This window comes from Peromyscus californicus, unplaced genomic scaffold (genome assembly GCF_007827085.1).
Source record: "Peromyscus californicus insignis strain IS unplaced genomic scaffold, ASM782708v3 Scaffold_19__1_contigs__length_69161282, whole genome shotgun sequence".
Taxonomy (NCBI): domain Eukaryota; kingdom Metazoa; phylum Chordata; class Mammalia; order Rodentia; family Cricetidae; genus Peromyscus; species Peromyscus californicus.
Genome location: NW_026294491.1, coordinates 18,882,608 through 18,894,380, shown reverse-complemented (window position 1 = coordinate 18,894,380; position 11,773 = coordinate 18,882,608). Strand labels below are relative to the sequence as shown.

Sequence of the window (11,773 nt, the reverse complement as noted above, 5' to 3'; positions counted from 1 at the left end):
TCCCAACACCCAGGTAAGGCAGCTCAGAACTACCTGAGACTCCAGCTCCAGAGGGACTCGGATGCCCTCTTTTGGCCTTCCTGGGCACTGGCACTCATATGGACATACCCCACGCCAACACAGACACACACAAACACATAATTAAAAATAAATATATGTTACTGGTTACTTAGTGATGATTTCAAGTATGCAGGAGGGCATGGACAGATGATTTCCAAATATTGAGCCATTTGTATTGGGCTCTTGATTATCTGTTGATTTGAGCACCCTGGGGGCGTGGTGGCGTGGGGAGAGGGGGCTAAAAGCAATCCCCTGGGATGACTGACAGGTAAGTATATGTAGTTGGACATGAAGTCTTTGTGCAAAGATGCATATACTTATTTTCCAAATACGATTAGCAAGTTGGAATTTATTTCTCCATATGGAAAGTCTGTACAGAGGACCGCTCAAGCTGGCATGGTGTCTAAATTGTGAGTCCTGGTTAGAATGACTTTTCCCCTATGAGGGTTAGGAACTGATTCTGTGTTTTCTTCAAGATCTTTTTTAGCTAGTCTTTTTTTTTTTTTTTTTTTTTTTTTAGTAATGAAATCTTTAATCCACTTGGAGTTCATTTGTCAATGGCTTGAGGAGTGGGCTCAACTTAATTTTATTCCAGATGGTTCAACATATTATTTCATTAGTAAAATTCCTAACCTTTAACATCCTTACAGTTCTAAAATAAACACTTCTTGGCATGATTTATTATTACTTCAATATACTTAGAATATGCAATTGTTGAGTGTATATTTTCATACTTTTATATACACATGCAGGTATCTGAATGTATGTACATATGAAAACATATACTTTGATAGTTTGCTAGCGCCTTACTTAAGATTTCTGCATGTGGTTTACGAGTGAGATCAGTCTGTACTTTTTCTGTCTTTAACTATCCATTTTGAGTTTTTGGCAATGAGATCGCAGTGAACTTATAAAAAACATTGTATATTCATTTCTATTCATCAGTTCTCTGAAGTGATTCTAACACTGTAAAGAACCTGGTTCTTTTTGGCTGGGAAACACTAGCATACCAACCAATTTTTTAATTATATGAACTTCACAATTCTTGAGAAAATTTTGTTAGCTTCTTTCCCTAGAAAACAGACTTTTTTTAATCCCAGTTTTCTCTCTTTAAGCTTAAGATTCTACTAAATTAAGCAGTCCGCTGACTGTGTTTTCCTGCTAACACGGTTTATTGAGAGCATTCTCCTTTTATTGTCTTTGCTCTTCTTGTCTCATTAATTTTCAAATCGCCTAAGGATGTGCAGACTCAGCATTTTGGTGGATTCTGTTTGGGGAATTGTGGGGTCAAAGTGGGGAGTGAAGGAGAAGACCTAGCTATACACAGGTGAAGGGATAAAAGTAATCAGATGGCTCTGCCGCCACCACAGGGCAGCGTGGTTCATCTTGACAGGTTAGCAAAATCTCAATGACGCCTCTTTTTTTTCTCAGCTGTGAAGTACAAATAAATACCATAGTTTCCGTTTTGTTTATTTTCATCTTTGTAGAAATAAGTGTCACATTGATGTCATGGATTATTATGACGATTAGATGGATGAAGATCACCCCCACCCCTACCCCAATTAAAAACATTTCAAGCAGCATGGGTGGTGTGGCTCACTCAGTATAATTAATTACTTGAATCATTTCTATATCAGTGAAGTAACAGACCCAGGCTTGAAGGAAACAGTAAAACATGGCTGTCATAGACTTAACCATACAGATGCCCACTCTGCCCCACCCCACCTCACCCACCCCACTCCACCTTACTACCTGGCAATCTATCTCATGTTGACTGCTCTCCCAACTCTATAAGTAAATGGTAAATTGTCATGGAATAAAGTAAGATGACATGAATATGGCTTTGTCTAGCATGTCACAAACATTCTGAAAAGTGAGTTCATTCTTCCCATAGATTTAACCAAAAATGTTGGGCTGGATTGTAGGATGATGTCATTGTAGCCGTCCCTTAGTGCTTGCTCGATGATTGATTTACTCATTTGGCAAGATTTTAACTCCTGTGATGTGTAAATCCAGAATGAGATAGGGCATCACCATTAAGTAATTCATTTCTTTTTGCCAAGAAGAGGCGCCATGCTTTGTAATATTAGCAATGTGCAGATATGGAATCTTTTCAGTTGGTTCTAACCAAGCACACAAATTGGTCAACTGGATCTTCTAGATTTGTATTGTCTTATTTGGTATCTAGCTACATGTGGCTACTCAAACTTAATATCTAAAACTAGACAGAAGTCAGGAGTCAGTTTCTTTGTCACATGGGGCACATTTTAGGGGCTCAGTAGCCACACTGGCCATGAGATATGATATTGGAAAATCTTCCAGAACATTTCTACCACCCCAGGAATTTGTACTGGACGGTTGCATCTTACAGCGAGTCAGACACAATGACCATGGTGGTGATTCTGAGAACCAACCTGATTGACCGATACATGAGGCGGCTGGCTAAATGCCTATGGTTTTGACCTATACACAAGGCAGCTGGCTGAGTGCCTATGGTTCTGGAAAACATGATTAAAAATAGTCTACTATTTCAACAAATGCTTCACAATGTTACTTCTGGGAACTTGCCCAGAGGTCCTCAAATTCAGGAATTCTGAATCCATGAACCACAAATTAATGCGATTTACTTTTATTTTGTAGACCACGCTTAAGGCTCTCCTTTATTCTACCGTACTCCTGACCACTGGTCATTTCCAACTCTTCCTCTGTCACTTATACTTACTGTAAATAATCACTTAGTTCCTGGTCGCTATCAGCTGTAAAACATTTGTTCTCTTTGGCCACTTTCCTGGAATGCATCGTTAGGCATTTTCATTGCTTTTGTGGCCTGAGTGAATCTTTACCAAAAGTATTGTCCCCTTTTGACAATATTTGCCAGCCAAGCCTGGTTAAAAATAGATAACTTATCATGAAGTTTCCTGTTGTGTATGACTCAGGGACTCTGATCTACAAAGGCCAAACGTGTCACTGAGGGAAAGATGTTCTTTTGATGGATTCAACCAAGTCAAATTATATGACGAAATACACATCGATCCGAATGAGGGTCAGATAACCATGGGGCTAGGGGTTCTTTCTATTAGAAAATGGATTGCTCTCAGCAAGGAGAGGGTGAGGCCACAGCCATGTTGTCACAACTCTTGCTGACCCCATAGTCCAATGGAGATGTCATTCTAATGAGAAAAGGGGTCCTTGGTATTTTTTTTTTAATCTAAATAAATATGTTTTCCCCCATCCTTCCAGAATTATGGTGGCATGGCCTCTCCTGTCTACACAAAGCCCATCCTGATGATATGATGTGGTCTTACGCCTAACCGGCCACCAAAGTCCTCACTGACCCCATCCCTGTCCCTCCTGCCTTATCTGTGACTCCTTAGGAAAGGAATCCACAGTGCTGTTTTGTAAATGCCTCATTTCAACAGACTAGCTGAGGAGGGCCGGGGGGGGGGGGGGGGGGGGGAGCCCACAGGCTTCAAGGGAAAGACGCAACATCTTTATCTACCATCTCCACCCAATGGATACAAAAGATACTGACCTCAGCATCTGTTTTTCTACCTTTTCAACCCTTGTGCTCTTTCTCCAAGGCCCTCTGAGACGTGACCATCCAGTCTACCACCCCCAAGCAAAACGGTCACCACCTCTAGATTAGGCTGTGCTCAATTGCCTTCCTCAGCATCTGTTTTTCTACCTTTTCAACCCTTGTGCTCTTTCTCCAAGGCCCTCTGAGACGTGACCATCCAGTCTACCACCCCCAAGCAAAACGGTCACCACCTCTAGATTAGGCTGTGCTCAATTGCCTTCATACAGCCTTTCTTTGGGGAATGACATCAGCGGGGACAAACTCAAACCTGTGACCACCTTGCTTAAACCTCTCTTTCTGGTCAGGATAATGACCGGAAGCTCGTTCTGGCCTATTTAGATGATCCCTGCCATACTTTAACCTCACCTAACCACATTCCCTCCTCGATGTAATCATGCTTTGGAAGCTATCACTCCCAGAACCCCTTCCATTCCTGTAAGATGAACTCCCTCCTGCCTTGGGGCCTTTGCACGTGTGGTCCCTGGTGCTTGAATTACTCTCTCCCAGTTCCCTCTCACTTAGCTAATTCATGCTTGTCCTGCATAAGGGTTCAGTGATGACTTCCTCTTCACGTTAGTCATTAAACTCTTCTCCCCCAGAATGAGGCCACCTTGGGCTTTCGCCGTTATAAGGGTGACCGACTGACTCTTCCCAGTGAGACTTACACCTCCACAGGCAGTATTTCTCTTACCTGTATTCCCAGTTCTGTACACCTAGCCTGGCCAGAGAGGTATCAAGACACATTTGTTGACTAAACCAACAAACAGTAATTTTATGTGCCTGCTAGCCTAGGACATGCCCAGATTTTTAGGGCCCCAGACTTCAAATCTCAGCTCTGCCATTTGTAAGTCAGGCAATCTTGGATAAGTGAAGGCCTCTCTAAGCTATCCTTTTCTCATTAGTAAATCAGCCATAACCATATGTACATGAAGCTTCCAGAAGGTTCCCAGTGAGCCACACTCAGTATTATCACCATCTCCAATCTAGAGACCAGAGACTGGAAATCCTCTGCTGAGGCCACAAAGCTCCCCGGGAATAAGTGACAGACACCCCAAAGGAAACAGATAGTAACATTTTTTATTAAATATTACAGTGGATCAAAAAGTACAAAATATCTCTTGCCTGCTATGTGATTGGGAAACTATTGGCACGGAATACAGTATCAAAAGCAGTAATAAGTACAATTTGGAAAACATACAAAATTGAGTGTTTATAGTTGGCTCAGCATTCTTCTGGTAGTGTTTAAACTAACGCAAAGGTTACTCAATAACCTCTCCATTGGGAAATTATATAACATCACTGGGCCAGGTCATTATATACAAATGATCACCTTACAGAGCGTAGAGGTTACATTAGCTGGAGTCACTCAAAGTGTACACTATTTACAACACAGGGGAGTTTAAAAAAGTATAAACAGCCAAGAGATTATGCTGCTATTTTTTTTTTCAGAGATCTTTCTGCCATGGGGAGACAAGCAGAATATCCAATACATCAACAGCCAACACCGGAGCTGAGGTGCTCACTGCTCCAGGGGTGTGGGTCTCACCAGGGCAAAACCGTTCCCGTTACTCTCTCAACTCGGGACAATGAGTCAAACTGGACCACATGGGACTTGGCTGACCACCACCAAATGTAACTTAGTGGGACAACAAGTGAAGAGAAATAATGGTTCTCTTTGAAGGCACACTACACAAAATATATTTGTGGGACCACCTTGAAATTTCCATCAGACACACCAACACAGTGAAATACAGTACTTAAGGATTCATGCACCAGGTTGCAAAGCTGTGACGTCAACACGGAGTCTTGACAAACCCTTCTATGGATGCCCTGATGAGCAAGCGAAATCGAGAGCTTCTAGCTAAGAAATAAATCAGTCCTGTGGCAAATACTTAACACCTTTGAATCACTTACTAGGAAAAGTACTTTAAACCTAAAGTTTGGTTGGGCCATCATGGTATTTTACTTTTCCTTTATATTTTATTTCTAAGTCAAATTGCCAAAAGTTAGGCCAGAAGTTACATGGAGATGATATATTTTTAAATATTATTTAGAATCTCCAAATCTCCAATAATTCACGGGCTTAGTGCATTTTGAATTGCAACATTTCTCGGAAGCCACACTTGGTAAATGGATTTATGACTCCGGTGCCAATTGGATTCCACAGTTTCCTTTACAGAACTACCAATAACAATGGTTTGATTGCACAAAGAAAGGCTTGTGCAATGCCATTCAATAGTAAGGCCCCTTGAACTCAAACAATGCAAACAAAGCCTGATTTAAGACTTTCTAAAACGTCCTTCTCAGCCAATGAAAAATTCAATGGTCTTTTTGAAAGATTTCCAAGATCTCCCGTTTGGAGTTTTAAAATAAATAACACACCGCTTCTGCTTCTGTTCTTTGCATTTGTCCTGATGTTTTTGCCGAGGGTCTGAGCTTCCTTCAGCAGAAACAGTGAGTCTCCTCTCGGAAGAGATGAGAAAAACAATAGCTGGACTATGTTGACATTGTTTGAAAATGGTGTGATCGAATTCCTACATGATGAACACATCTCAACTCACCACACTGAGGAAAACAATCACCCCATCTTGCAAATGGGTGAGCTCGTGGGGGAGTGGGGGGGGGGGTCGCGGCGACACAGACATCCCTGTTTTCTTCGAGAAACGAACTCACAGGGACCATGTATGGATCCAGCCCATGCCTGCTGCAGAATCCCTGGTTCTTTTTTTCTCCTCTTCTGATTCTGACCATTTAATCTAGTGCAACTTTCTCATACTGTGTCCTGGCCAGCATTATGCTGGCTGGAATTGAGACCCCCCCCCAACACACACACACACACACACACACACACACACACACACACACACACACATACCCTTTCTTGTGCAACAGCAGAATAATCTGCATGTGCACATTTATGATCTAAGTTATACTAGTCTATCTATGGTCCTATTAAATATAATATAATATATATATTATTCCACAGGAAGGTAAATAATTAATTGAAGCGAATGGAACTCTTAACACTGGGTCGCTACATTCCTTTGTTTCCACCTTTGGATAGCATGTTACTACATGGACTATTTGGCTTCATATCATGAGGACATTTCAATACAGGTGAGTGGCATGCATGGCTTTGCGTAAGAACCGCAGTTTCACGGTCACTGGTTTTGATTATTTTTGTAGTTGAGTTACCTATTCAGAGATGTTGAAAACTGTCATCAAGTTTCATAGACTTAAATATGTCAGAGGTAAAAATAAAAAGACTTGGTTAACTATGGTCCTGGAGTCTACTGGTAGTGTCGAGAGAGAGGAGGGCAGTGGACCTGGGACTTCTCCAAGCAGCTTTTGGCAGAGTTGGGTGGAGATGGGAAAGCAAATCCACTCTATGGGTCCACTTGCTACACTTAGCAGATGTAGTACCTTGGGAGCAAATGGAATCAGTGTCAAGAATGACAGTCAAACAAACCCCAGAGTAGACAGTATGGCCACGTGGTGAAAAACTTGATACAAAACACCTTAAGTGTACACATCCTCATCAAACCCACCCCCCAGAAACCAAAGGAGGATGGCTTTCTTTTGAAACAGATTATCCAATTACTTCCCAAAGAGGTAACCTGGGAGAATCTTGCTAGGAAACTAAAAAAAGCCAGCTGATGATGACAATAACTCTGTCACCCAAGGGGCCAAGGCCTGGCTGGGATGCCCAGTGGTCAGATCTTGGGTAGCCCCTTCTCTGCTGGACAGGCACACACCATCCTTTCCCAGTCCCCTTCTCCAGACCATTTAAAAGGTGCAGTCCCAACACCAGCATGAGTCACCCTGGCTCTTAAGTTTTGAAATTCCTAAAATGTCTGCACAGCCCACACGTATGTCCTCTAGACCGTTAGTCAGTGGCTTTTTGCCAACAAGGTTTTTTGTTTTATGATTTCTCTGGTATGTAGGACGGGTTCACAGCCTAGATAAGGTGAGTACAATGCTTAATATTTTCACATAATCCAATACTTCAAAGCAAAGCATTTGGCTGGAGAAGCAGTGTCTAAGCTCTCTCAACTCTGCCACTTAGGAGGACCGGAATCCTCGAGGCGCAGACCCGCAAAGGCACAGGCTTTCCGCTAGCTCGTGTTCTCCACGGGTTCTTCTCAGTCGGTTCCACTAAAATCAGTTGCTTCAATTTGTAAACAATAACTTGACCACCCAAAGCTGCTCAAAAGAAGAAGTGGGGGGAAGGGGAAAATTGATAAAAATACACATCAACAACTAAGAGAGTCAGTCAGCCTTGCAAACGGAACAGAACAAAAACAAAAACAACAAAAAACCAAAAACACCAAAAAAAAAAAAAAAAACCCAAAACAGAAGACCTGCAAATAGAAGAGTTACCGTTTAATTGAAAAACAAACAAAACAAACAGATAAACCCCAAAATACCCCAGGGCAGGAACAAGAAAGAACCAGGAGAAAACAGAACTATCTGTATATAAATTAGGTGAGTGAACAGTGATACGGGTAGCTTTAAGAAGCAAATATATACAGTTTAACAGTGTTTACTTCTCTGGATTGTTTAATAGTGTCAGGATGAAAGGTCTCTTTAAGTTTTACTATACATTGCATTGATTGAACTTGGTGAGTTTTATGAAAAAGAGGGACATCCCCTGGCTGTTGCTTGCCAGTCCTTTCTTGCCCTGTCCTTTGAAAAGCCTGCCCCCACTTTTTTTTTTTTTTTTTTTTTTTTTTTTGCTCAGATTGCTTCCCTACCATCCAAACTCAGGGGGGTCCTCTGAGTTCTTCTGGGATAGACACAGATACCCTTCACAAAGAGCCACTTGAAAAGGAGGTCTGGAGGCCCTAGGCCATCTGTGTTGGACGGACAACTGGCCGGCCAGCCTAGGGTTGTCCTCGAAAAAGGTAGGCGTGTTCACCTGGCCTTTAGGCCTCTATGGCTGGGACGAACTGTATCGCCAGATGAGAAGGAATACTGACTTCCAACTCTGCAAGCCAGCCCTCCGGGGTTGGCGCACGGACCCCCCCGCCGTCTGGGGATGCTGGGCACAGCGAGGCTTACAGTTTTGTGCTGGGGTGTACAGAGGACAGCTGAGACGGTGGGAAGGCAGCCTGAGGGTTGATAGCAGCTAACGGGTAGATGCTGTTGTGCAACAGGTCCCCGTAGGAACTCCCCACGGGGGTCGCGGCAGCCAAGTGTCTGTACAGCTGCTGAGAATTGGTCGGCGACGTAAAAATTCCCCTTTGCATCACGAGCGAGTGGAAAGCCAGGGGCTGCATGAGAGGAGAGAGCACCGTCTGGTTCTTCAAGTACTGCAGAGAATGGGAGTACCCGGCCGGGAGCCTGGAGTTGAGGCCCGAGTTACACAGGCTACCAGAATACAAACCTGGGAAGATGGGGGAGGAGACCGGAAGCTTGGGGCCTTCGGATGCAGCCCCAGAATGCCCACCGTAGGCTCCTTTGCTGCTCTCGCTCTCCTGTTCCGAGGCCTTTTCTTTCCCAGAAGCCTCTTTGGCTGGGTCCAAGGGAGACACAGCCCTGGCTTTTTTCCCAGCGATCACAAGATCCAAATCCTCCAGGCTGCGCTTGATAGGGCGAGCCGCTCCAATGTTCTGAGGGCTCATCTTCCGGTGCAGGATGGGATGGACCATGCCTTCCATTTTCCTGAAGTTCTCCAGTCTCACATGGTGAGGTTTTCCCGACCTTGCAATCGACTCGGGGTATTTTTTAGGGGCCGACATGGTCATGGGAGATACCCGGCAGGCTTTGGGGTGACAGTCTCGACTCTGGCTGCTGACGACCTGGAACTGGGAGGCGCCTTTGATCTCCTGGGACCCCGAGGCTGAGTGGGCCAGGCCCAGGACTTTGCTGGTTAGTTTCTGTGGGTTCTTGGGAAGGCTCAGGTCCGTTGGTTGATCATCTCTGGAGGCTTCTGCCGCAGCCAACTTCTTATCTTGCAGATGCAGAGAGGCGAGATAGTTGACATGGACCTTCTCTGGGTGTTTGTGAGAAAGAAAAGCGCTGTTCTCAGATTCCTGGTACATGTCTCTGGAGGCATACTTGGGCGACTGTTCGTTGTGAAGATGGTGTTCCGTGTGTCGGTAGAGGCTGTGGAGATGCGGGGATGAGTAGAAGTCTGCCAGGAAACTGGGCATGTGGGCGTGGGAGACCGCTCTCTTCTCTAATAGTTTGTCCGTGCCCTCCTGCACCTCTTGCTTCAGGATGTAGGAGTCGGCCAGGGAGCTGAGCTGGTGCTTGGAGAGACCACAGCGGTGAGCATCGGACCGACTCAGTTTGTCGTGCTTGAAGATCTCATTGATGCCCTTTCTCTCCTCAGAGGCCTTGCTTTTGAAGCTCTGGACGTGTTGGATTACGGATGGCCGGCTGATGGTCGTGTGATCAGAGCTTTGGCTGTGGTGGGCCTGGGACAAACCCGAGCACAGGTCGTCCCTGGCAATCAGCTTCTTCTTGCTGATCAAAGGGGGTGGGGAGCCGTAGGGATAGCTGCTGGAGAGGCTCGCCCCACTCACCTGGGACAAAAGCTTTTTCTTGGCCAGTGGGGACATGATGCCGGGGTTGCCCCGGGAGTAGAGCAGGGGCGTGTAATTAAGTCCGTGGTTCTCGTTCATGGGCCCGGTCAAGTCTTTGTCTTTGAACATGTCAAATGACTGGACCACAAGGACCTTCGGGGTCTGCTTGAGGGCGGTGTGGATGTCGTCACTGCCCAGCTGGTCCACCTTCACAGTGCAGTTGGCAATATAGTTAGTCATGGCGGGAAGCTTGTCTTCCTCTGCCTCATTCTGGCTTGCCAGGGGTGGCTGGGGTGGCGGGAAAGCTGGGAAAGGGTGCTTCTTGGAGGTCATTTTCAGAGCTCTCTGTAAAGCAACAGGGTTTGGCTTCTTGCTTTGAGTCCATCTGGGAGCTGGGAGAGGCAAGGGGCTGTTTGCCAGCCCCAGGGGTAGGAGCTGAGTCTCTTTCAGGAGGCAGGGGAGGGCTTGGGAGCATAGGGGCGGGGCCCTTGTCTCCCGCCTCCTCAGCCTCCTTCTCACTGGTGGAACCTTGGTCAGTCTCATTGCCCTTTTCTGGGTCTGCTCTGGACACCGGCGCCCTCGCTGCAAGATCCTTGTGCCCTTCTGGTTTCTTCTTGACTTCGGGAGCAGCAAGAGGCTCTGGGATGCTTTTCTGACTTACTGCCTCATCTTCCTTCCCTTGCTCCGCTGAAACCTGGGCAAACATTGTAGGAGACACTTAGAAGAGAACCACGCACATCGGCACACTTCGTCAAGAAATAAAGCATCACACACAGCGGGCTTGGAACCAGGCTTGTCAATCAGCTTGCCAAGTTTTCATAAGGCTTTATTACTCCCCAATCATGGCTCTAAACAAAGGAAGCCAAATTACAGAAACATTCGGGGAAACAAGCATGTTCGCTTCAGCCCCTTACGAGACACCTATCAAAACAACAGAGTGATGTACCAATGATCGGCACACTCACATCACTTCTGCATCCTGCTATACAGTTTAATTCTAAGGTTGTCTTCCTGTCAAATCAGTCAATTATCCAAATAGGTTTTAAATTACACATTGCATTTTATGAGACTTCTCTGAAAGATTTTTTTTTTAAAGCGTCTCTCGTTCAAATAATTAAACCAACCCCATGTCAATAACAAACAACAAACTTAACTCCTGGCCTTTCCTTGAGAACCATCCCTTCCTAAGGAACTCAATGGGATCCACCGGAAACCAGCTACGCTTACATGTTAATCATTTCTTAGAACGTTAATCATTTCTTAGAACTCCACGATGTACAGGTCTTGTTAAAATACCACAGACATATGCAGATGGGATGTGTGCTCCCAGGGATAGGGAATATTCTAAGTCCCTCTGTGGCACACCAAACTCATTGCTATCAAAGCCAAAAATGAAATGAACATGATTCAGGTGGGCGGTGTCACCCTCAATACAGATTTTCTATATATTGAAATAAATTGTCATCTAGAGGATGGCTACTTCCTGTTTGCAGTGGGTATGGGCACAGTTCAACCCATTTACTACTCAGTCATTAAGCGCTAATCTTTCAGGCGAATTTAACTTTTCACCTGTGATACAGCTGATGGACAAGCCTTTCCGTAACAG

The 11,773-nt window shown here is 44.9% G+C and overlaps 1 protein-coding gene across 1 annotated transcript in view; it reads right to left on the bottom strand.

The window, feature by feature from the left end:
• Positions 1 to 4,696: 4,696 nt before the first annotated feature.
• The window catches only part of Arid5b (AT-rich interaction domain 5B), a 179,833-nt gene continuing 172,756 nt past the window's right edge, over positions 4,697 to 11,773 (bottom strand). The window contains 2 exon segments of the mRNA XM_052744796.1: positions 4,697 to 10,458; positions 10,460 to 10,861. Coding sequence (XP_052600756.1) covers positions 8,695 to 10,458; positions 10,460 to 10,861 — 2,166 coding nt within the window. The 3' untranslated portion in view covers positions 4,697 to 8,694.